This window comes from Lithobates pipiens, unplaced genomic scaffold, assembly GCF_037356315.1.
Source record: "Lithobates pipiens isolate NorthernLeopardFrog02 unplaced genomic scaffold, aLitPip1_a1.2 Scaffold_19, whole genome shotgun sequence".
Classification (NCBI taxonomy): Eukaryota; Metazoa; Chordata; class Amphibia; order Anura; family Ranidae; genus Lithobates; species Lithobates pipiens.
The window spans coordinates 387,559,070-387,583,775 of record NW_027507764.1 but is presented as its reverse complement, the minus strand read 5'-3'; the positions used below and the strand labels follow the sequence as shown (position 1 = coordinate 387,583,775).

At 45.6% G+C, this 24,706-nt stretch overlaps 1 protein-coding gene across 1 annotated transcript in view; it reads right to left on the bottom strand.

The window, feature by feature from the left end:
* FBXO15 (F-box protein 15) overlaps nt 1-24,401 on the bottom strand; it is a 256,162-nt gene extending 231,761 nt beyond the window's left edge. Inside the window, exons 1-2 of the mRNA XM_077492374.1 lie at nt 24,334-24,401; nt 4,272-4,424 (exon numbers count right to left, since the gene is read on the bottom strand). Of these exons, the coding sequence (XP_077348500.1) occupies nt 4,272-4,399 (128 nt within the window). The 5' untranslated portion in view covers nt 4,400-4,424; nt 24,334-24,401. The remainder of the gene's footprint in view (nt 1-4,271; nt 4,425-24,333) is intronic.
* Between the last annotated feature and the right edge of the window lie 305 nt (nt 24,402-24,706).

Sequence of the window (24,706 nt, the reverse complement as noted above, 5' to 3'; positions counted from 1 at the left end):
AGTGATTGCGGGCGTCATCTGGCGCCTTTTGCCCAACGGTGAGTGTGGTGGCTGGTAAATGGCTTCTCATTATATTATATATATATTATTAATTTATTTATTAATTTAAATATATATATATATATATATATATATATATATATATATATATATATATATATATATATATATATATATATATATATATATATATATATATATATATATATTTTTTTTTTTTTTTTTTGTAAAAAGTAAAAAAAAAAAAATTATTTTAATTAAGGAAAAAAAAAGGGGGGGGGGGGGCTGCGGCGCTATCTTCCCCTCACTCGTCTCCATGTCAGGCCAGGGACAGGTCCGGATCGCCGTTAACGACCTGGCTCCTAACTTTTTAAGCTGGCTCCTAGATTCCAAGCAAATTTGTCAAGCCCTGCATTAGTGTATCGACATAAAACATTAAATCGAAATGAAGCACATTTTTTTAAAACTGATCAACAAAAATATACTCTTTAAAGAAGCATCGCTTCCCTAACACTTATTCCCTGAGACAAAGTTCTATATGGAACTTATTCCATAGTTCTAGCTATGGTGTTGTTCAGAGGCTCCAAAGCTCAGTGCATGGCCGCCCAACACTACAGATAGCGAGGAGTCAGAGTGCTTTGACTGGCTCCCAGTACTTGCCTGAGGTAAGCACCTAAAGGTACTTATATACAGTAGCACCATCAATTTGCACAGCACTTCACACATATATTGTACATTCACAACAAGCTTACAGTCTAAGGTCCCTTGAGGTTAGTCCAATGCAAATTGCAGCTCTGGTTTTCCCTGTGAAGATACAAATGATTCATTGAGCGGTTCCTCTCCGCTGTGCGGATCAGCTGACCAGTGAGGGGGGGAGGTGAAGCGAGGAGGGGGGAGAGAATTCCTGTTCACACAGAACACATCTGCAAATCAGATGCATTCCCATTGAAGTTTATCTGCCTGCAATTCGCAACGCACCTCCTAGAAAATACTTTTTTGTGCAATGCAGATGCAATGCACATGTGAACCAGACCCATTGAAAAGAACATATTTTTAAATGTTCTGCAAATTGGATGCGGTGCAAACCGTATCAAATTTACGTGTGTGAAACCAGCCTAAGGGCCATACACATGGGCCAATATCAGGTGGTATCGACCAGTTTAATAGAAACCGGCTGACATTCGGCCCGTCTGTACGGCAGCCAGTCCGACAGAAGCCAGCCAATGTCCGGCTTCTATCGAAGGGGCATGACCAAAAAAGGTCTGCCGATTGACATCTGGTGTGTTCTGGCGGGGGACTATCCCCCTGTCAAAAACGCAAAAACTCAGCGGGGGAGATCGCTGTACTAACATCGGATAATTGTACCTGCTAAGTTGAAAAAAAAAAAAAAACACACAACTGGTGTGTACCAAACTAAACATTCATACATACACATACTAGGGCCAATTTAGACAGGAGCCAGTTAACCCACTGACATGTCTTCGGAGTGTGGTAATATGATTAAAACGATCCTACTCCCTCCAGAGCATAATTGGATGATTCCCATAGGTCTTTGAATACAGCAACTGGGCTAAAAAGCTGAGGTTTGCCTGCCACAAGAACTAGTAATCCTTTCCCACTGAGGTACAACATAACCCTGAAGATCTGGGAAGGGAGAGACACCTGCCCCATGCTATTCAAAATGGAAGAAAAAAATAAAAATAAAATAACTTTGGGTTGGACTAAACTGAGAAAAAAAATACAGAAACTGCCACTGCCACTGCTGGGCACCTTTTAAAGATAAGGCTATCTTTGGCTTCAGCATTTTTGGTCTGGGAACAAGTATGAATTCCTAATCTGGGCACTTGGTCTAAGTAGGTAACTCGGAAAGCTTTAAAGCAATTTGATCAGCATGGTGGATGTCCAAGTAGCATTTTAAGAAGGAGACAGCCATTTCCATCAGCAACAAGAAGTTATTACTGGAAAATAGACAAATATGCTTGAATGTCTATCCATAATTTCGAACACAAAACAAAAATTGCAGTAATATGTGATAATATGCAAAACAGTGATGCTAATTAAAGAAGCTAAACAGCAAAAATAGACAAAATATGGATAAATGACTAACCCCAATTAAAAAAAATAAAAAAAAAAAAAAAAAAAAAAAAAATACAGTAATATGCAATAACAGTGAGAAAGTGCTTGAATCAAAACAGATATTAATTTGATTTTACATAAAAATATTAATCCCAAATAAAAAAGTGCTCGTGTATCAAAAAGTAACACGATATGACGATCACATGCACAAAAAAAAACAGTTCTTGAAAGGTGTGAACACAATTGCTCCCACCATTCAGGTATCCAGCAGGGGTGTGCCCTAGCAACTCACCTTAAACAAAGACCCCAGGCAGGTCTAATGGCGCTTTGGTATACATATCCTTAGCAGCAGTTCATGTTCCCCTTTCCTCTCCTGCATCAAAATCCACAGCTGCGTGTAATATGGATTGCGCTAACTACCACCACAATTATTTAGTGTTAGACATCACTTTCACAGTGTTTTATACAAAACCACATAAATTGCCGTGCCTCAATTAAATTCCTCGCTTTACTCTCATCCTACTATATAAAGTGCAATTAATATAGACAATATGAATGGAAGATACAAAAATATAAATATGTAAACAATATATAAAAATAGAAAAAAACAATTCCAGTGCCACATGAATGTCCTAAGTGAGTGATCACTTTCCTGATGATACAATACATTTTGCGAAACGCGTAGAGGCTGCTGGGAACTCCATTCTCGTCACTTCCGGTACCACAGGAAAATGAGGCTCTGAACGCACACGGAGACTGTGGGACACACGCCACCACTGGTAGGGGATTGGAGCATAAGCGAGACAGATCTGAACACCATTCCCGCACATACTGCTGGACATGCTTGGTGCTGGCATAGGCACAGGCGAGTTAAAATTTTGTTTTTTACCTTTTAAATAACATTTTTACTATATACTACACTACGATGGCTATTAATATATCTCCATGAGAAACAATTAGTGCAAGAGGCCACCATATACTGCTTGGAATGGCTGTTGGTGAAACCTTTAACAGAGTGGTTATCCTAAATGAACCAAAGGTGCATACACAGACTCAATATGGTGAGTGGCCATTTTGGCAGGTGGTGGTGAAGTCACTTGATTGGTGGATAGAAGAAACACTTTATAAAAGAAGCACTTTAAATAGGAGGAATTTAGTGGCACTGGAGTGATCACTCACTTAGGAAATTCATGTGGCACTGGAAAAGTTTTTTTCTTTTTTTTTTTTCTATTTTTATATATTGTTTACATATTTTTTTTATATTTTTCTATCTTCCATCCATATTGTCTATATTAATTGCACTTTATATAGTAGGATGAGAGTAAAGCACTTATGTGGTTTTGTATAAAACACTGTGAAAGTGAGATCTGACACTAAATAATTGTGGTGGTAGTTAGCGCAATCCATATTAAACGCATATTTCAAATTAAATTGGTCTACTAATATAGTGACGTTTATACCCGATTGCAGCAAACTAAGATATAATCTGTTAAAACCTTTTGCGCCGGTAATTCATTGGTTTTCAAAATCCACAGCTGGTCTGACAAGCCTTTAATACCGTATATGGATCATTTATGGAAAATCACATTCCACTCTCCTCATAGAACAAACCCAGAAATAAAAATCTACTGTGCTGTATTGGAGCCTTAAAAAGGTCACATAACCAGCGACATAACACATAGAAGGAGCCGGTGATATCACTTCCGGTCACCACCGAGAACAGGAAGTAGGGATTTATTATTTAGGACTTATTTTAATTTTTTTTTTTTATGTAAAATCAGGTGAATATCTGCTTTTGATTCAAGCACTTTATCACTGTTATTGCATATTACTGTATTTTTTGTTGTTTTTTTTTTTTAATTAGGGTTAGTCATTTATGCGCATTTGTCTATTTGTGCTGTTTAGCTTCTTTAATTAGTGCACTTTATTGCGGTTTCATATTATTGCATATTACTGCAATTTTTTGGGGGTTTGTTTGAAATTACAGATAGGCATTCATGCCTATTTGTCTATTTTTGCTGCACAGCTTCTGGAATTAGCGCACCATTTTTATTATTTGTGTTAGAGTGTTGAGGTCACTTGCTACGGGTTGCAGCTTTTACCATATCTATTTTTATGGTGATTTATTATGTACAGTAGTTTTAGTTGGTTGTAAGGTCCATAGTAGCGCACAAGTACTTCATATTTAAACTCACTGGATTGGCAGTCTTTCCCAAGCCTGAGCTTCAGATGACTTTGATGATGCTGGTCTAGGTCTGCGCTTTGGTTCATGCTCATTATGTTCATTGTGTTGCTGGAGAATCCAACCCCGTCCTGTCGCCATTACAATGAATTTTTTCCACTTCCAGCTAAAATAGAAAATGGGTTTAAATTATTTAAACAGATAAACCAATAATAAAAAAAAGGATCAACATTTAAAAGACTTCACTTTTAGTCAAGTTGTAAAGCACTAAAGGGGTTTATTTATTAAACCTAAAAATTAGCTAAAACGAGTCACGAGTCGGCATAGAAACCGAGGAGCTTCCAGGTTTTATTCGAAGTGTCGCTTTTGTCTGCTGCCCCATTGCTCTGCTATCAGTTTTTCTGAACATCAAGAGAAAAAAAGGGAGGGGCGCCAGTACACAGCCTGTGATTTTTTAGCGTTCGCAGTTTTTAGGGTTTTTTTTTTTTTCAATGGATTAAAAAAAAAAATTAAAATGCTGGTGAGCCACATTTATCGATGTTTAACATTAAGTGTTTTTTTTTGTGGTCATAAAATCAGCTCCTCAAGGTGATTTTAGGGCATTCAGACAACAGCCCATAAACTGCACTGCTGATAAACATCCAAAAACGTCCATGTGTGCATGGACACATAGGATAACACAGAGGGGAGTTTATGGGCTGTTAAAAAAAAAATTACAAACTCCCAAAAACAGCCATTCAATGTGCATGGAGCCTTAAAGCGTTTGTTAACCCCCCAAAAAAAACCAAAAAAAAACCTGATCCTGTTCCTTTAAAGCATGCTATTTTTCACAGTGCTTGTGCCGTGTAATTTTGCCCTTTGTATACCCTAAAAAACCTGGCTGATCCTGCCTGGCTATACCCTCCCTCCTGCAAACAGACCACAATAATCATGGCTGTTGAGCCCCTGACATTGTGGTTTATTTGCGTGATTCCATCAGCCGCAACTCTCCTGTCTGCAGCTATGCCTGTGTCCTCTGTCTTCCTTCCTCCTCCCCTCCCTGCTCATAGCTGCAAACAAGGGAGCTGACATGTCAGCTGAGCGCTCAGAGTGCAGCTTATACAGGTAAAAATCTGCAGTTTTTTACATTACACAGACACAGGGACAAATGTTATAATACAGAGGGGATGACTATGTGAAAGGACCCCAAGGCTAGAACAACTTATGCAGCGTGAAAAAGCCACAATCCTTGCACATTTTCAGCACCACATTCCAATCTCACTGCCCAGTGATCTGCTGCGGGTGTCAACACAAGTTGACGACACCCCAAACGCAGGTCTCAAACGGTGCATTTGTCTGCACCAGATTACATGGTACAAAAAAGACCAAGCAATCTGGTTGTGGCTCAAAAAGCTGCATGTACTTTTCTGGTGCGGTGTGATCTGAGCTCATGCAAAAATGAGGAGAGAGACAGTGACTGGAGTCACTGCGCTCATCGCTGGATCGGATCGGGCTCAGGTAAGAAAAAGGAGGGGGGGGGGGTCTGGGAGGAGCTGCAGCACAGAAGGTGTTTTACCTTAATGCATAGAATGCATTAAGATGAAAACCCTTGAGACTTTAATGCCCCATACACACGGTCGGACATTCCAACCACAAAATCAATTGGATTTTTTCCCCGACGGATTTTGGCCAAAACTTGTCTTGCATACACACTGTCGCACAAAGTTGTCGGAAAATCCGATCGTTCGGAACGAGGTGACGTACAAAAACTACATAGAGGCCAGTAGCCAACAGCTTTCGTCTCCAAATTTATTCTGAGCATGCGTGGCACTTTGTGCGTCGGAATACTCGACACATTATCGGAAAAAGTCTAATTGGATTTTGTTGTCAGAAAATTTAGATCCGGCTCTTAAACTTTTGCCATCAGAAATTCCGTCACAAAAAGTCAGATAAAGCTCACACACGATCGGATTTGCCGACAACATAATCCGATCAGACTTTTTCCGTCGGAATTTCCGACCGTGTGTATGGGGCATAAGAATAAACGAAGCGCAAAGCGTGTGTGTTTATGCTGCATAAACCATAAGCTTTCAGAACAGGTACTCACACTGCAAATCTGATTTAAATTTGCATCTGTAAAAAGCAAGATCTCACACTGCAGATCTTTTTGGATTTTCAAGGCCATAACGCATTTCAGGAAATTATACCAATTGAATTGAAAAACGGTTGCATAAAGCATCTAAACATGGTTTTATATATTTCCAAGACATCGTACTGTTTACTTTTTTGTAAGAACATTTTTGAAATGCCACGTTTCATTAAAGTGTTTGTAAAGGCAGAAGGTTTTCTTATCTTAATGCATTCAGCCCCAGAAGGATTTACCCCCTTCCTGAAAAGACCAAGTTAGACTTACCGGTAACTTGTTTTCCAGAAGTCTTTCAGGACAGCACCTGAGAGATAGCGACTCCACCCTCCTCGTTAGGAAACACCTTCTTCCTCCAGACTTTAAAGGGAGGCGCCTCCCTACCACACATCAGTTGTAGAAGAGAACCTCCGGCCCCGGCTGGAACACATAAACACATACGTTAGTCACAGCGTAGCATAATATAATACCATAGGGCGGGATGCTTGCTGTCCTGAAAGACTTCTGGAAAACAAGTTACCGGTAAGTCTAACTTGGTCTTTCCCAAGGCGTCTTTCAGGACAGCACCTGAGAGGATAACAGAGACTTACCCCTTAGGGCGGGACAACAGCTTGCAGGACCTTTCTGCCAAACGCCTGATCGCTGGCAGAAGTGAGATCCAGTCTATAATGTTTCACAAATGTGTGAAAACTCGACCATGTCGCCGCCTTGCAGATCTGCTCCGGGGTGGCACCAGCTCTCTCTGCCCACGTAGACGCCAGAGCCCTGGTTGAGTGTGCACAAATTTCTGCTGGAGGAGATAACCCTGCCTGGGAATATGCCTCCGAGATAGCTAATTTCAGCCATCTAGCTAAAGTAACTTTAGAAGCTTGAAAACCCTTTTTTCTTCCTGAGAAGAGTACAAACAGTGAATCTGAACGCCTGAAGGACTCCGTCCTTTCTAAATAACTCAGCAGAGTCCTCCTGACGTCCAAAGTATGGAAAAAAGTCTCCTTATTTCCTTTGGGGTTAACACAAAAGGTTGGCAGTACTATGTCCTGTATACGGTTCTGCACTGAAGCTACCTTCGGTAAGAACTTTGCGTCTGTTCTAAGAATAACTCTGTCAGGAAAAATGGAAAGATATGGTTCTTTAACTGACAGAGCATTTAGCTCACTGATCCTGCGTGCAGAGACAATGGCAATCAGAAAAACGGTTTTTAATGTGAGAAACCTAAGGGAAGCCTCCACAAGAGGCTCAAAAGGCCCTTTTGTTAGAGACTGTAGGACTACCGACAAATCCCATCTAGGAAAAACCTTAACAGGAGCTGGCCTAGATCTTTTAAGAGCTCTAAAGAATCTGATCACCAGCGGATCTGAGGCCACAGATTTTTCTAAGAACACTGTCAGGGCTGCTACCTGCACCTTCAGGGTACTAACTGCCAGTCCCTTGTCTGCTCCATCCTGTAAAAACTCCAAGATGGAGACAAGGCTCCCTGTCACCTGGGCGGCTGACAAACACCAAGTTTTATAACGCTTCCAGACCTTAGAATAAATGGCCCTCGTAACCCTTTTCCTACTTGCTAAAAGGGTCGAGATTAAACGGTTGGAAAACCCCTTGCTCCTAAGGAGCTGCCTTTCAGAAACCAGGCCGTGAGGGCCAGGCTGGCCACTCCTGGATGGTTCACTGGGCCCTGCAACAACAGATCGTGTCTGAGGGGCAGACGCCAACAAGGCTTGATTGCCAGGCCTAGAACTGTCGAAAACCAAGCCCTTTTTGGCCAAAAGGGCGTGATTAGAATAACTGGCACCTTCTCCCTCTGAATTTTTCTTAAAATTAACGGGATTAACTGAAATGGGGGGGAAAGCATAACAAAGACGAAATTCCCATGGATAAGCTAGCGCATCTGTGCCCAGCGAGCCATCGCGACTGTCCAGGGAAAAGAACTGGGGAACCTGGGCGTTCACCCTTGAGGCGAACAGGTCTACCTCTGGTAAACCCCATTTTCCGGCAATCATTGTGAATACCTCCGGGTTTAGAGACCATTCCGCTTCCCAAATAGCGTTTCTGCTTAGGAAGTCCGCTACCCTGTTTAGATCCCCTTTTAGGTGGACTGCTGATAGGGATAACAAATGTTTTTCCGCCCACCGAAGAATCTCCATGGCCAGTACCTGAAGCGACCTGCTTCTTGTACCCCCCTGTCTGTTTAAATAAGCCACTGCCGTGGCATTGTCTGTTAGGACCTGGACGTGATGGGACTGAAGCTCCTGAACAAACAATTCCAGAGCTAAGGCAATCGCCTTGAGCTCTCTCCAGTTTGAGGACCTTACTGTCTCCTCTTTGGCCCAGGACCCCTGAGTGAAACGTGTTCCTAGATGGGCTCCCCACCCCCAGGAACTGGCGTCGGTTGTTAGTCTTTTCCCGACTGGAAAAGCCCAGACTAACCCTTCCGATAAGACATCCTGTCTTTTCCACCACCATAGGGCCCTTTTTACCTGGGTTGACACTCTCACCTCTGCCTCTAGGGATGCCACTGTGTGATCCCAAGATCTTAGAAGGAAAGCCTGCAGACATCTGAAATGCATTCTTGCCCACTGGACTGCTGGCATTGCTGAAGTCAGAACCCCCAAAGCTGACATAACCTGTCTTACTGTCAGATTTTGGCTGGTCTGTAATAAAGACACTGCACCAGAAATCCTGTCCCTTTTGTCTAAGGGAAGGAAGATCTTTTGCTCCGCCGAATTTATCAGAAACCCTAAAAACCGAATCTCCGGAGATGGGTTTAGGGACGACTTTTGGAGGTTCAAAATCCAACCCAACGCCTCCAGATGGCTGCGAGCTTTGCCTAGATTGGTCTGCAATTCCTCGCTGGATGGGGCGAAAAACAGCAGATCGTCTAAATAAGGAATAACTGCGATTCCCTGGAGACGCAGTGGCGCTAAAGCTTCTGCCATTATTTTGGTAAAAATTCGGGGAGATGATGACAGGCCGAAGGGTAGGGCCCTGAACTGGAGATGATGAACCACACCCCCCAACCTCACCGCCAGCCTGAGAAACTTCTGAGACTGGGGAGAGATCGGAACATGTAGGTATGCGTCTTTTAAATCTACTGACGCCATAAAACATCCTGGCGTCAACAGATTTCTGACCGAAAAAATTGAGTCCATTTTGAACTTCCTGTACCTTATGGACTCGTTTAAAGGTTTTAGGTTGAGAATCAACCGAAATTTCCCTGTCGGTTTCTTTACTAGGAAAACATGGGAATAAAACCCCTCCTGCTGTTCTTGCAGGGGTACCTGTACTACTACGCCCTGTTGCACCAGTTCCTCTAGAGAGGACTTCATGGCCAGGGCCCTTACTGGGTCCCGCGGAGTGTTGGTAATCAGGAACCTTTTTGGGGGGTCGTTGACAAACTCGAGTGAGTAACCCTGCGCGAGAATGGTCAGGATAAACTGATTTGAAGTTATCCCTGACCACTGCGGAAGAAATTCTTGTAGTCTTCCGCCCACCCGCAGAGACGAGTCATTGCGATTTTTCGGCCTGTGTAGGAGGACGGAAGAGAATTCCGCCTCTACCCTTCGGCTTCGGGGCGGACCAACTTTTCCTTCTCCCCTGCAACTTGCTGTCCTGATCCTGAGTTTTTTGAGGTCGAAAAAGACGTTTTGGTACCTGCTTTTTCTTTTTGACCGGAAAGGATCTCTTTTTATCGGCTGTCCTGTCAAGAATATTATCGAGGTCAGAGCCGAAGAGCAAGTCTCCTGAAAAGGGTAACACACACAGCTTATTCTTTGAAGCCGAGTCACCCGGCCAGGTCTTAAGCCATAAAGGCTCTTCTTGCAGCATTAGTTAGAGCTGCTGACCTGGCTGATATCTTAATTGCCTCAGCTGAGGCATCTGCAACATAAGCCACTGCCGTAATCAGGGTAGGAAAAGAATCTAAAATTTCCTGCTTAGGGGAATCTGCGGCTATATGTGACTTTAACTGGTTAATCCAGTATTCTAAGTTTCTGGCTACACACGTTGTGGCCATTGCTGGTTTTAAATTGCTCATAACTGATTGCCATGATGTCTTGAGCAAAAGATCCATGCGTTTGTCCATCGGATCTTTCAAAACTCCCATGTCCTCAAAGGACAGATCCGTGGACCTTGAAACCTGGGAAAAGGCGGCATCCAGTCTGGGCACCTTGTTCCATACTGCTGCAGGGTCCTCCTCGAAAGGAAAACGCCTTTTGTGGGCTTTGGAGAAAAAGGGCTTTTTCTCTGGATCCTGCCATTCTTTCCTAATGGCCTCAGAGATGACCGGATGAACTGGGAATGTTCGGCCCTTAGGCTCATCCAACCCAGCATACATGCGGTCATGGAGTGATAATTCCTTTTTCTCCTCACTTAAACCAAGCGTAGCATGAATGGCTTTAAGGAGCCCATCGACCTCTTCAAGGGACAGTTTGAATTTAGAGGGGGCTACCTCAGAATCCTCCAACTCCTCTTCCGAATCTTTAACGGAAAGAGCAGTGGACTGCTTTTCCCTATCTGAAGGGTCTTCAGGCAGAGATTCTAACACCGGGATTGAGAGAGACCCCTGGGAAGACTCTGAAGTGGAAGGCTGACTAGCAGCCGGGTTTGCTAGCGAGTCACGAAAATTCTGGATCGTGGAGTACAGCTCCTTCTTTACAGAGGCCACCAGATCCTCACATACAGAGGCAGATTCCTCCTTAACTAAAGAAGTAATGCAGGGACTGCATAAGGTTTTCTTCCAATTTTCTCCCAGCTTGGCCCTGCAAGAAGGACATCTTTTCTTTGGGTCAGAGCTCTTAGCCTATGAAGAAAGACAAAAAAAGGGAAAAAAAACAGGGAACCCTTAGTGAGACCCAGTCTCAGCTTTGATAGGGATCACCACACAGGTGCACTGAGAAGAAACCAGTCAGCTTCTAGTGCCCAGACAGGCCCCTTGCCACCAGGGGGGAAAAAAGGAGAGAGAGCGAGACCAAACGCCAGGAAATAGGAAAAGAAAGGCAGACTTTAACTGCTGCCTCTTACCTGGGCTTTGCTGGTGCCTGTGCCTGTCCCCACCGCTGCAGACGCTAAATCTTCCATAACAGGTGTGCAGAGATCCACTTGTGGCTAAACGCCGCCTCCGGAGTCACGCCGTGCAGCTGCACCGGACCGGAAGCGGAAATAGGCACCAGCACCTGTCCTCCCTCCTCCCCCCTGCGTCCACGCCGGAAACGACGTTTCAGCTGACCCGATGACCCGCTCTGTCACTTCCGGCGCGACCGCCGAAAAAAAACATGGCGGCGGCACACGCGCGCCGCCGCGCCTACGAACGTGCGGGCCACCGAATCTTCGGCTCTCTCCGAGCACAAGAGGGGAAGAGGAGCCCGCTTGCTACCGCTGACGAGGCGTGGGTAGGTCGGGAGGACAGCGGGTCTCTTAAAGGAGGAAAAAAAGGGAAAGAAGCCTAGTCCCTCAGGAACACCTAAGAGAAACAGACTCCCTCCCAAAAGGTGTTCCCTCCGGGCCGGAGGAAACACAAAAACTGATGTGTGGTAGGGAGGCGCTTCCCTTTAAAGTCTGGAGGAAGAAGGTGTTTCCTAACGAGGAGGGTGGAGTCGCTATCTCTCAGGTGCTGTCCTGAAAGACGCCTTGGGAAAGAGCACTTTTTGCGATTCGGCACTGCGTGCTTTAACAGAATTGTGCGGTCACGCGACGTGGCTCCCAAACAAAAGTGGCATCCTTTTTTTTTCCTGCAAATAGAGCTTTCTTTTGGTGGTATTTGATCACGCCTGCAGTTTTTATTTTTTGCGCTATAAACCAAAAAATAGCGACAATTTTGAAAAATAAAATTTTATTATAATAAACATCACCCAAAAATATATAAAAATAAATTTTGTTCCTCAGTTTAGGCCGATACGTATTCCTCTACATTTTTTTTTTACCCAAAAAAACGCAATAAGCGTTTAATGCTTGGTTTGTGGAAAAGTTATAGCGTCTACAAAATAGAGGATAGTTTTATGGCATTTTTATTAATAAGTTTTTTTTTTTTTTTACTAGTAATGGCGGCGATCAGCGATTTTTATCGTGACTGCGACAATTTTGACACATTTTTGGGACCATTGGCATTAAAGAGGAAGTAAAGGCTATTTAAAAAAAAAAAAATGAATAACTTACCTGAGAACGAAGCCCCCGAAGCGGTCCTCCTCCTTTATCCTCGCCGCTGCCATGTATCCCGGAGTGACTTCCGGGTCTCACTGCTTTGGCACTGTGATTCGCCGGAGCCGCGATGATGTCACTCCCACACATGCGCACGGGAGCCGACACGAGCAGCATATCGCCGTGATCTGCGGCATGCTCAGTGCGCTTGTGCTTCGCCGACGCAGGCACCATAGACACGGAGCTTGAGGCAGACGCACACACGGTGAGAATTTCAAAGTTACATACGGGTTACTTTGCCCAGCCGTGCCATTCTGCTGACGTATATATGCCGACAGCGCTCGGCAAGTGGTTAAGATAAAAAGCCTTCTGTGTGCAGCCGCTCCCCTCAGCCCCCTCCCTGCCCAGCAATGTCCACGAGTGCCTTGGTCATCTGGGACTCTCCCTCCTGATTTGCTTAGACAAATCAGCAGTGCCATTGGCTCCTGCTGCTGTCCATTAAACTCAATGAGCCAATCAGCAGAGAGGAGGGGCAGGGCCAAACCGCAGCTCAGTGTCTGAATGGATAAATGGAGCTGCCAAGCTGTTTGGGCACTCAACAGGAGGGAGGGGTCAAGAGCTCCAGTCAGGCACCCGAGAAGAAGAGGATCCGGGCTGCCCTGTGCAAAGCAGGTAAGTACGACAAGTTTGTTGTTATTTTATCTACTGGCTGCAGTGCGATGTGGTGGATTGGATCATGCCATGTTGCTGTAGCACAAACTACTGCATGCCGTACTTTTTTTGTGAACTGGCCAAATAGGAAACAAGGCTTTTTGCCTCATCTTGCTTTGGGACTACTTTGTGCTATATATATATATATATATATATATATATATATATATATATATATATATATATATATATATATATAATAAAAAAACTCACAATTAGTTACACAAATCCAAAATAAAGTCTGACGTAAAGGTTATAGGGTGAACATTGTAATGGTAAACCCAGTATATCCCATGATGACAGTAAGCAGAAGGCTTCAACATGATTTATGAAATACATTAGGTGCATTAATATGATGTTCCCACTATTTGAGGGGTATAGAGTGACCTTCATCTACATGGATTGACTATGTGGCCATAAGTGAAATACAAGGGTCAGAAGTTCACATCCTGACAGATTTATTAGGCACAAATCTCCCTGAAGAGGTCAACCTTTTTATTAGATATCTTTGAGAAGCCTCTCGCAGGCCTGTTAATATATGACCTCTGAATTACCTTTTAATATTTATTCAAGACAGTATAGTGAACAGTGAGCCACAGCACCTCGGTAATCTAGGATTAAAGCAGAAGAGATAAATGAAACCTGCGTTCACTAAGAACTAACAAACAATCTACAAAATTAATTCTAAGGCCCCATACACACTGGGTATTTTCCCAGCTGACCTGAGCAACTTTTCTCCTGGCAGGAGAAAGCCAGGTTTCTAAAAACGCATTTAGGAGCACGTAGATGTGTTTTTTTGTTAAAAAAAAAAAAAAAAAAAAAAGTCAGCGGTTACAAATACTGAAGCTGCTGCTTAAAAGTAGGGGTGCAACGGATCATCACTGATCCGAACGGGTCACCCCGCTCGGATCGGCACATGCCGCGATCCGCAGAGCGCTCTGTGGTCTCGGCCTTAGGAAAGGCCACGGCTTCGACCTAGCTCCGAAGCAGCGGCCATCTTTCTACACCCAGGCTGTTTACACTGTGATCGCTCCGACGGAGCGATCACTTGTAAACAAACCGACGTCGTGTCATTCCTCTCTCCCCTCTCTGTACTAATCTGTACAGTGGAGGGGAGAGATCCAGAGATGGAAGCAGCCATCCCTCCATACCCTGCAGTACTCAGCAATACCCTGCCAATACTCTAGCAATACCCTGCCTGCCAATACTCTGCGATACCCAGCCATGCTCAGCCGTACCCAGCCATGCTCAGCCAATATTACAGTGGGGGAGATTGTGGATATTACAGTGAGGACTATATGCTGGTGTAATTTTTACAGGTTTTTGCAAATTAAATTATTTGCTGATCCGAAAAATGATCCGACCTGTGACTCTGATCCGAGGAACGATCCGATCCGTGAGTTTTTTAATCCGTTGCACCCCTACTTAAAAGATCGGGGGATCCAGCACTTCATATCCCGGGCTGATTCTTCACCAGTCTTTAGGTCCTCGGAGATGCCCCGCTGACTGTGGAAAGCCGGCTGGGACTTCCTGATGGCTCACAGCTGGCTTCTCACTGTACATCAGACATGTTGCACTTTGTGAGTGGTACCAAGAGGTGGGTTTGGGGGGGGGGGGTTTCCCCAAGTGTGAGCAGGTACCTGTCAAAACTAGGCATTCCACATACCAGTGTACTTTCCGCTATGTAGGGTGCCTAGGTACATTTGTGCTTACAGCCTCATAGCTGTATATCTGAAATATGATATCTAAGTAACTGCTGCCTCTGATCTCAAGAGATTTGGTGATGCCACTACTGTGTTGCTGCACAATTAATCGTTAAAAAATCGTGATCTCGATTCTACCCCCCTGATGATCTCTATTGCAGAGTTTGCCGATTCTTTCATATAACAAGTGGAGAGACTTATCTGCTCACTCAGCTGTCAAAAGAAAACATCTGGGCAGTCTGCCAAGTTTTTAACATGAAACTTTGTAACTAACGCTTCCTTCTTAGATCAAAGGGATAAACTTGTGTGTGAAAAAAAAATCCAGGCAGTCTGTCAAGTTTTTAAACAACCTGTAAATGCAGCAAGTTTAACCACTTAAAGTCTAAATCTTTTTCCGACACTTGTTTCTGAAGTTTAAATCAATCATTATTATGAAAATTACTTGGAACCCCCAAACATTATATATATTTTAGCAGAGACCCTAGGGCAGGGGTGCTCAACCTGTGGCTCTCCAGCTGTTGCAAAACTACAAGTCCCATCATGCCTCTGCCTCTGGGTGTCATGCTTGTGGCTGTTGGAGTCTTGCTATGCCTCATGGGACTTGTAGTTCCGCAACAGCTGGAGAGCCACAGGTTGAGCACCCCTGCCCTAGGGAATAAAATGTCAATTGCTGCTATATTTTATGTCACACTATATTTTCCCAGTGGTGTTTCAAATGCAATTTTTTGGGAAGAAATACACTTCAATGAATATAAAAAAAAACAAAAAAAACAAAAAACAAAGAAGGAAACAGTAAATTTAGCCCAATTTTTTTTGTTTTAATGTGAAAGAATGTTATGACATGAGAATCGTGATCTATCTTCTAAGAAAAAATTGTGATTCTTATTTTAGCCAGAATCGTGCAGCTCTACTGTGCTGCTTAACATTTTTCTTTCCAGAGGATCTTACATGAGGAAGTAAAACCCTGCTTCTACCAAGACAGCCACCTCTATACTGTACAGTCACACCATGCAGAATAAGCATGGCAAGTCAGTATTGGTGAAATGTTTTTTTTTTCCCAGTTACAGCAAACCAAGACAGAAACGTTTAAGACCCTATCACCAGATCGCGGCCGTTTACCATGTGATCACGCCGTCAATTGACGAATCGGTCCCTTGTAAACAAACCGGCGTCATATCATGACGCTGGTCCTCTCTCCCCTCTGTGTACTAATCTGTACAGTGGAGGGGAGGGATCGGATGGCAGCAGCACTGTGGGCTGGATCTGTAGTGCCCACAGCACTGCTCTGTGATAATTGCAGTCACATCCATACATCCATGCTCAGCCATCCCTCCATACTCTGCCATACCCTGCCAATACTCTGCGATACCCTGCGATACCCAGACATACCCAGCCATGCTCGGCTGTACTCGGCCTCTGTATGAGGCCAGGCTGTGGAAGTCTCACACATGTGGTGTAGCCGTACTCAGGAGGAGTAGAAGAATATATTTTGGGATGTCATTTTTGGTACGTACATGCTATGTGTTAGAAATATTGTATAAATGGACAACTTTGTGTTTAAAAAAAAATGCATTTTAACCACTTCCATATGAAGTCCCTGACTTGTGCAGGGAAATCTCAGCATTTTCAGCCGGCGATTCCCTACACCATAAGAATGATCATAGCGGTTGTTCCCCTGCTTGATCGCTCTTACCGGAGGCGAGAGGGATGCTCCCCCACCACCCTCCGGTGATTCTACCAACTCGCCAATACAATCAAAGCCAGGGTCTTTTTTATTTCAGGCTTCCCAGCCTAGAGGTGAGATGTGGGGTTTTATTGACCCCATATCTCACTGTAAAGAGGACCTGTCATGCCATATTCCTATTACAAGGAATGTTTACATTCCTTGTAATAGGAATAAAAGTGAAGAAAAAACAAATTTTTGGGGAAAAAAAATAAAAAAAAAAAGAGTCAAACTAAAATAAAGTAAAATGAATAAAAAAATATATTTTTTTTATATCGCCCCTGTCCCCGTGTGGTTGCATGCAGAATCGAACACGTACGTAAGTCCCACCCACATATGAAAACGGTGTTCAACATTCACAGCGATACCTCACATGTGTGGTTTGGAGCGAGGGCAATAATTTTGGCCCTAGATCTCCTCTGTAACTCAAAACATGTAACCAATAAAAAAAAAAAAAAAAAAAAAAAAAAAAAATGTAAAGCATCCCCTATGGGTATTTTTAAATAGCGAAGCGTGTGCAATTTTGAAGGGTGACATATTAGGTATCTATTCACTTGGCGTAACATCATCTTATACATTATGCAATGTATTTAAAGCACAAAACTGTTTTGTTCCCCAAAAAAATGCGTTCGAAAAATTGCTGCGCAAATACCGTGCGAGATAAAAAGTTACAACGACCACCATTGTATTCTCTAGGGTCTTTGCTAAAAAAATATATAAATGTTTTGGGGTGCTATGTAAGTTTCTAGCAAATAAAATTATGATTTTTACATGTAGGAGAGAAATCTCAGAATTGTCGTGGGTGCTCCAGAACGCCTGAAGGTTCTCCCGGCATATGACAATTTTGTGGGGGGAAAAAAAAATCTTGATTTTGCAAAGAATTGTGGGAAAAAAAATGACAACTTCAAAAACCTCACCATGCCTCTTACTAAATACATTGGAATGTCTTCTTTCCAAAAAGGGGTCATTTGGGGGGTATTTGTACTTTTCTGGCATGTTAGAGTCTCAAGCAATGAGATAGGACGTCAGTACTTCAGGTGTGATCAATTTTCAGATATTGGCACCATAGCTTGTGGACTCTATAACTTTCACAAAGACCAAATAATATCCACCAATTTGTACTTATTTTTACCTAAGATATGTAGCAGTATAAATTTTGGTCAAAATGTATGAAGAAAAATTACTAATTTGCTAAATTTTATAACAGAAATGAAGAAAAATACTTTTTTTTTTTCCCTACAGAATTTTTGGTCTTTTCTTTTATAGCGCAAAAAATAAAAAACCCAGCGGTGATTAAATACCACCAAAAGAAAGCTCTATTTGTGTGAAAAAAGGACAGAAATGCCATATAGATACAGTGTTGCATGACTGAGTATTTGTCATTCAAAATGTGAGAGCACCGAAAGCTGAAAATTGGTCTGGAAATAATTGTGTTTGCGGCATGCGGCCCACAGAAGAATAGGTGCTGATAATGGCACCAAAAAAAGGGATGGTCCTCCCCGGGTGCCGCACAATGCGGGGGTGTCATCTTGGCAGCTCAGTTCTCCTCTTCAGGCAGTGCGGCGATCTCCCTGTGTCACGGAGCTTAATTGTCTGGACGGCTAAGTAACAATGTCCGGCCTCTAGACGGCACACTGATCCAATGTCGGGAAACTGAATCAGTGTGACGTGTATAACTGGAGGCAGGACATTGTTACTGTGGCCATCGAGACCCAGGAAATTCAAATCCGTGATACAGCGGGAGATCTGACAGGCACTGGGGTGGCTGCATTGATCTCTTGTATCATGTCTGCAGTCTCTGACCATCTCCTGTATTATGTCTGCTAGAAGTTTACCGAAGTGAAATTTTGCTAATACCAGCCCTCAAATTTTCCACTCGCCTACTCGCATTTTGCGAGTGGAAAATGATGGCTGTCAAGCAAAGGCTGCCTGGGAGTGGGGAAGCGAGCACTTCCAGCAGACAGGGTTGAAATAGAGCTGTTCGCCCAGGGGAAGAGAGCATGGAGGAAGAGAGAGGGCAGCCAGATCATCACAGGGGAAGAGAGCATGGAGGAAGAGAGAGGGCAGCCAGATCACCACAAGAGAGAGGGCAGCCAGATCATCACAGGGGAAGAGAGCATGGAGGAAGAGAGAGGGCAGCCAGATCATCACAGGGGAAGAGAGCATGGAGGAAGAGAGAGGGCAGCCAGATCATCACAGGGGAAGAGAGCATGGAGGAAAAGAGAGGGCCGTTGGCCGGGGGTTCCCGCGCATGCGCAGTGCGGGCACGTACCGTAGCCACGTTAGTATGGCGTTAGGGGTGTGGCCCAACGCTCCTACTCTGGGATTTAAGCTGGGGGTTCAGACATGGCGAATTCCTTTTTCTCCCTTCACTCGGACTGTCCTCTCACACCTGAGAGGTCCTATATAGGGGTAAGCACACTAGAGATACTTAATATATTATCCCAACCTATCTTTACTTATTTACACATATTGCGTGCTAATTGTTTTTACCCACTACTATCTAATAGGACACACTATTTACCCTTCTCTCCCCCTCTATTACTTTGACCGATTACTTTCACATTCTATATCTTCTTTCTACTTATCCTTGTCTGTGCTCCTTTCCCATACCAGCATATTATACGGATATTATCAATATACCCTGTTTCCCCGAAAATAAGACCTAGTGTGATTGTCGGTGATGGCTGCAATATAAGCCCTACCCCCCAAATAAGTCCTACCCTGTTTCCCCGAAAATAAGCCCTACCCTGAAAATAAGACCTAGAAGGACTTTAACTAGGGCTTATTTGGGGGGTAGGGCTTATATCGCAGCCATCACCGACAATCACGCTAGGTCTTATTTTCGGGGAAACAGGGTATATATATTTTTTATACGGTTACTCCACCATTTTGGTGATTACTTCAATATTTACAAACAATCTCTTGCCAATGTTTTATCTATGCTGCGTATCGTTAACGAGGCACACCCAAGATCAGTATCTCTTCCTTCTCTTTCTACAGCCACCTGCTCATCTCACTCATTCACTTTTTCTTCACCCTCTTCTTTTCTTCCCCCCCCCCCCCCCCCCACACACACTCCCTTATTCTTTCCTTTTTCTTTCCTGTCCGCATCCATGCCCACAATATCATAGTTTTGTCTACAAAACAGTGATATTACATCTAATTTACTCTAATTCTACCCTACTTAGATACATACATAATTTTATTAGTTACTATTACATCTGTGGTCTATGGAGCATTTCAGGATACACCTCATTTCCACCCTCCTCTCTCGCCTAGTCTGCCCCCTGCCGGACCCCGGTTTGGTTGCTGTTGGTTACGCCTCTTCAGCTCCCGGTTGGAATGCTTTCTGCCGCTGCCTATATGGATCGGTGCCTTGGACTCATTGTCCATATTGTAAGTATGTGGTGCCTCTTAGAGGCCACATGCTTCTTTTTTTTTTAACCAAAATTACCATTGAATGTTATATCTTACTGCTACCTACTATTTTTTAGATATCCTGCATATACACCAACTCCTGAGGAAGCGAGCCGAGCTTGCGAAACGCGTCGAGTATTAAGTTGTATATGTATATGATCTATTTCACTACTGTAAATAACATGTCAATGGTTAAATCATGCTTGATGACGTTATTATGTTTATGTTCATTTAACCATGTCTTTCTTGGAATCTGAATAAAAATATTTTATACCTAGTTGAGATTACCTATATGACCAACTCATTTAAAGTCCCATGTGTGAATTTGTTTCTATGTATGGATGGAGAGGAGAGGAGAGGAGAGCTGGCCGGATCACAGAGAGGGGATAGCCTGTTGTAAAAACTTACATTTGAATCAGAGTCACACACACACAGCCCCGCCTCCTGACCGAGTGCCTGTGATAGACAGAACGCTGGTCCAATGCCGGTGTGGAACATCTTCTTCTGTCTGCCACAGACATAGGGTCAGGAGTCGGGGCTGTGTGTGACCACGAATGGAGGCAATTCAATTGCACTAGGTCGGTGCGCCCTTCTCTTGTTTTCAGTGTATTCTGACAGCAGGGAAGTCTCCACACTGTCAGAATACAATAGCTCAGCAGGGAGGATTCCCCCATCCTTATCCAGTGTGTGGAAGGGGAAAATCTAGTAAATTTTCTTTCATTCAACCTGCTGGCTGAATGACAAAAACTGACTCATCTATGGGCTGCCTTTATGTTGCCATCTCTCAGACTGGGTTCACACCATCGCCACATGCAGCACACAGCAGGGGGTCCGATGCGTCCTGGTTCACCGTTTCAGGTCTGATTTCAGCCCAAATTTTTGGCCAAATTTGAACCTGAAAGGACCAAAAGACGCACAGCGTTCTTGTGCAAAATTCGCACCGGAGCCGCAGCGGAGATATGTGAACCGGCTTCATAGAGAGATGGTCACAATCTCCTGCTATCGCATAGGTATGAACCCAGCCTTAGACAATGCCTCAGCTGAGTGGCTCTCTACCTGAAAGCCATCTCATGGTTGGCTGATACTTCTCTTTAAAGGGCCAACCAACAACTTACTTCAGAGAGGTCAGTAAGGATACTGCCAACCATAGTATTTCATTCACAGCATCTGGCACTTTATAACACGTATGAGCTGGTGTGGTGTGATATGAGATGCATTGTGATGTTTACTTTTTTTCAACTTTGAGTCTGGGTTCACACTGCCGTGCAGAGCAGCTCACAGCAGGGGATCCAGTGCGTCCTTGTTCACCATTTCAGGTCTGATTTCAGTCCAAATTTGTGCCTGAATATGGACCAGAAGACGCACAGGACTCCTGTGCAATTTGCTCCTCAGTTGTTCCAGAGATGTGTGAACTGGCTGCATAGAGAGCCAGTCACAACCTCCTGACATGTGAATTGGATGAAGGTAAACCCACATCCAATTTGCAATAGTGTGAACCCAGCCTGAAGCATCTCAAAATAACAATTCATTCAACTCCAAGCACCACGATACGCTGTGACACGATTTGGTTAAGTGCCACGCATTACGCTGCATAAAAATGCAGACATTAAATCCTTTTAAAGCAGCACTATGGTAGTAAGAGGGCAACAGAGGACAATGGTCTGAGCCTGCGCTGATCTATGGAGAACAACCCAGCTCAGGGGACGTGGTGCGTGCGAGCCCCCCCGACTCCCCATCTCCCGCAGGGGACGTGGTGCGTGCGAGCCCCCCCCCCCCCGACTCCCCATCTCCCGCAGGGGACGTGGTGCGTGCGAGCCCCCCCCGACTCCCCATCTCCCGCAGGGGACGTGGTGCGTGCGAGCCCCCCCGACTCCCCAGCTTCCGCAGGGGACGTGGTGCGTGCGAGCCCCCCCCCCCCACTCCCCATCTCCCGCAGGGGACGTGGTGCGTGCGAGCCCCCCCCCCACTCCCCATCTCCCGCAGGGGACGTGGTGCGTGTGAGCCCCCCCCCCGACTCCCCATCTCCCGCAGGGGACGTGGTGCGTGCGAGCCCCCCCCCCCGACTCCCCATCTCCCGCAGGGGACGTGGTGCGTGCGAGCCCCCCCCCCCCGACTCCCCATCTCCCGCAGGGGACGTGGTGCGTGCGAGCCCCCCCCCCGACTCCCCATCTCCCGCAGGGGACGTGGTGCGTGCGAGCCCCCCCCCCGACTCCCCATCTCCCGCAGGGGACGTGGTGCGTGCGAGCCCCCCCGACTCCCCATCTCCCGCAGGGGACGTGGTGCGTGCGAGCCCCCCCCCCCCCCCCCGACTCCCCATCTCCCGCAGGGGACGTGGTGCGTGCGAGCCCCCCCCCCGACTCCCCATCTCCCGCAGGGGACGTGGTGCGTGCGAGCCCCCCCAACTCTCTATCTCCCGCAGGGGACGTGGTGCGTGCGAGCCCCCCCCCCCCCCCCCCCCCCGACTCCCGCAGGGGACGTGGTGCGTGCGAGCCCCCCCCCCCCCCGACTCCCCATCTCCCGCAGGGGACGTGGTGCGTGCGAGCCCCCCCCCCCCGACTCCCCATCTCCCGCAGGGGACGTGGTGCGTGCGAGCCCCCCCCCCCCCCGACTCCCCATCTCCCGCAGGGGACGTGGTGCGTGCGAGCCCCCCCCCCCCCCGACTCCCCATCTCCCGCAGGGGACGTGGTGCGTGCGAGCCCCCCCCCCCGACTCCCCATCTCCCGCAGGGGACGTGGTGCGTGCGAGCCCCCCCCCCGACTCCCCATCTCCCGCAGGGGACGTGGTGCGTGCGAGCCCCCCCCCCCCCCGACTCCCCATCTACCGCAGGGGACGTGGTGCGTGCGAGTCCCCCCCCCCGACTCCCCATCTCCCGCAGGGGACGTGGTGCGTGCGAGTCCCCCCCGACTCCCCATCTCCCGCAGGGGACGTGGTGCGTGCGAGCCCCCCCGACTCCCCATCTCCCGCAGGGGACGTGGTGCGTGCGAGCCCCCCCGACTCCCCATCTCCCGCAGGGGACGTGGTGCGTGCGAGCCCCCCCGACTCCCCATCTCCCGCAGGGGACGTGGTGCATGCGAGCCCCCCGACTCCCCATCTCCCCTTGAGGGATCCCCACCATGAGGGATAGCTTACATTTGCTGTTTTAAGCATGATCCACATTCGGATCACTCTTCAGAAAGCAACAGACAGGTATGGAAGAGGCAATTGTATCACCTACTCACTGCCTGTTTTAGCCATACCTCCCAACTTTTTGAGATTGGAACGAGGGACACCTATCAGAAAAATTATGCAGGCATAGGACACACCCCATGCCACGCCCCCTTAAAAAGGAAAACTGTACAAAAAAAAAAAAAAAAAAAAAACCACAAGGATTGGTTAAAACCCAGAAGTGCGTTAACACTACTATTGCTTTATATTTGCTTTTGGAATTTACAAATACATTAATTTAGAAATCAGGTGATAGATAAAAAGTGCATTTTATACACAATTACATAGATCAGACCAAAATGAGGGACAAATGAGGAGGAGAGTGACCTTGCTCCAAATCAGGGACAGTTGGAAGCTATGGTTTTAGCCCCTTACATTCCTGACAAGCACGCACATTGTGTTCAGATGCAGGGCATTCACTTGACGCGGGGGGGGGGGGGGGGGGGGGGTACAAATCCCACTGCGGCTGTGAAGCAAAGCATCACGGCCATGATGCGTTTGCACTGCTGACTCTGAGCGGTTGAGGGACATTAAAAACATGGCTCAACCACAGTGTTTTACCAGCCCTAAATTGCAAGCGGCCTAAAGAAGAAGAAGAAGAATTACAAACTTCACCATTTAGAATGACATTATCCATTCATGATAGTGAGGACATCATGGCTTTGTATGCAATATTTAAAAAAGAAACACATACTTTAATGTGTTCAAATAAAGCTTCTGATTAAAACAAAAACCACCCCACAGATATGAGAAATTGTCAAATAAAACAGAAGCCTCTACATATACACACAGCCATCAATGCACACACCATCCTCCTCCTCCTCCTCTAATGGAAACCCGGAAGAGCCCTCACAGGTTCCCCATCACGTGAGCTCTAAACCCTCCACACACCGCCACCTAGCGGTCAGTCCGAGGAGCCTCATGAACGGGCCACACTCGGGATGATTGGATTAAAAACAAGACTCGGACAAACTTCGGACAACCGGCTATAACAACAGGAAAAGTTCTGAACATATTAAGAATTACAAACCCGGCGCCCGCATACGTCCCATGCTTTCCTCACCTGAATGTGTACCGCTCTGTTCCCTGGTAACCACTGGAGACCAGGACTGAGGGGGAGGAGCGCCTCGATCTCACCTAACTCTTTGCTGCCGCTTGGTGGCCGCACGCTGTAACAGCATGAGAGAGCGAAGCCTCTGCTGTCAGTTATAGGGCATTTCATCCACACGCTGCTTGACTAATAATCAATTCTGAATATGTAATAATCATTACAATTCATAAACTAATCATTTATGAAGCCTGTACTTTATCACTGATTGCTAGCCCTTTGGACAAGCTACCACTATTCTGCCTTTTTTTCTGCTTATTGTTTTTGTTAATTTTTTTGGTTATTGTTTATTTGAGGTCAGTGATCACTTTTAACTGCTGGGACAGCA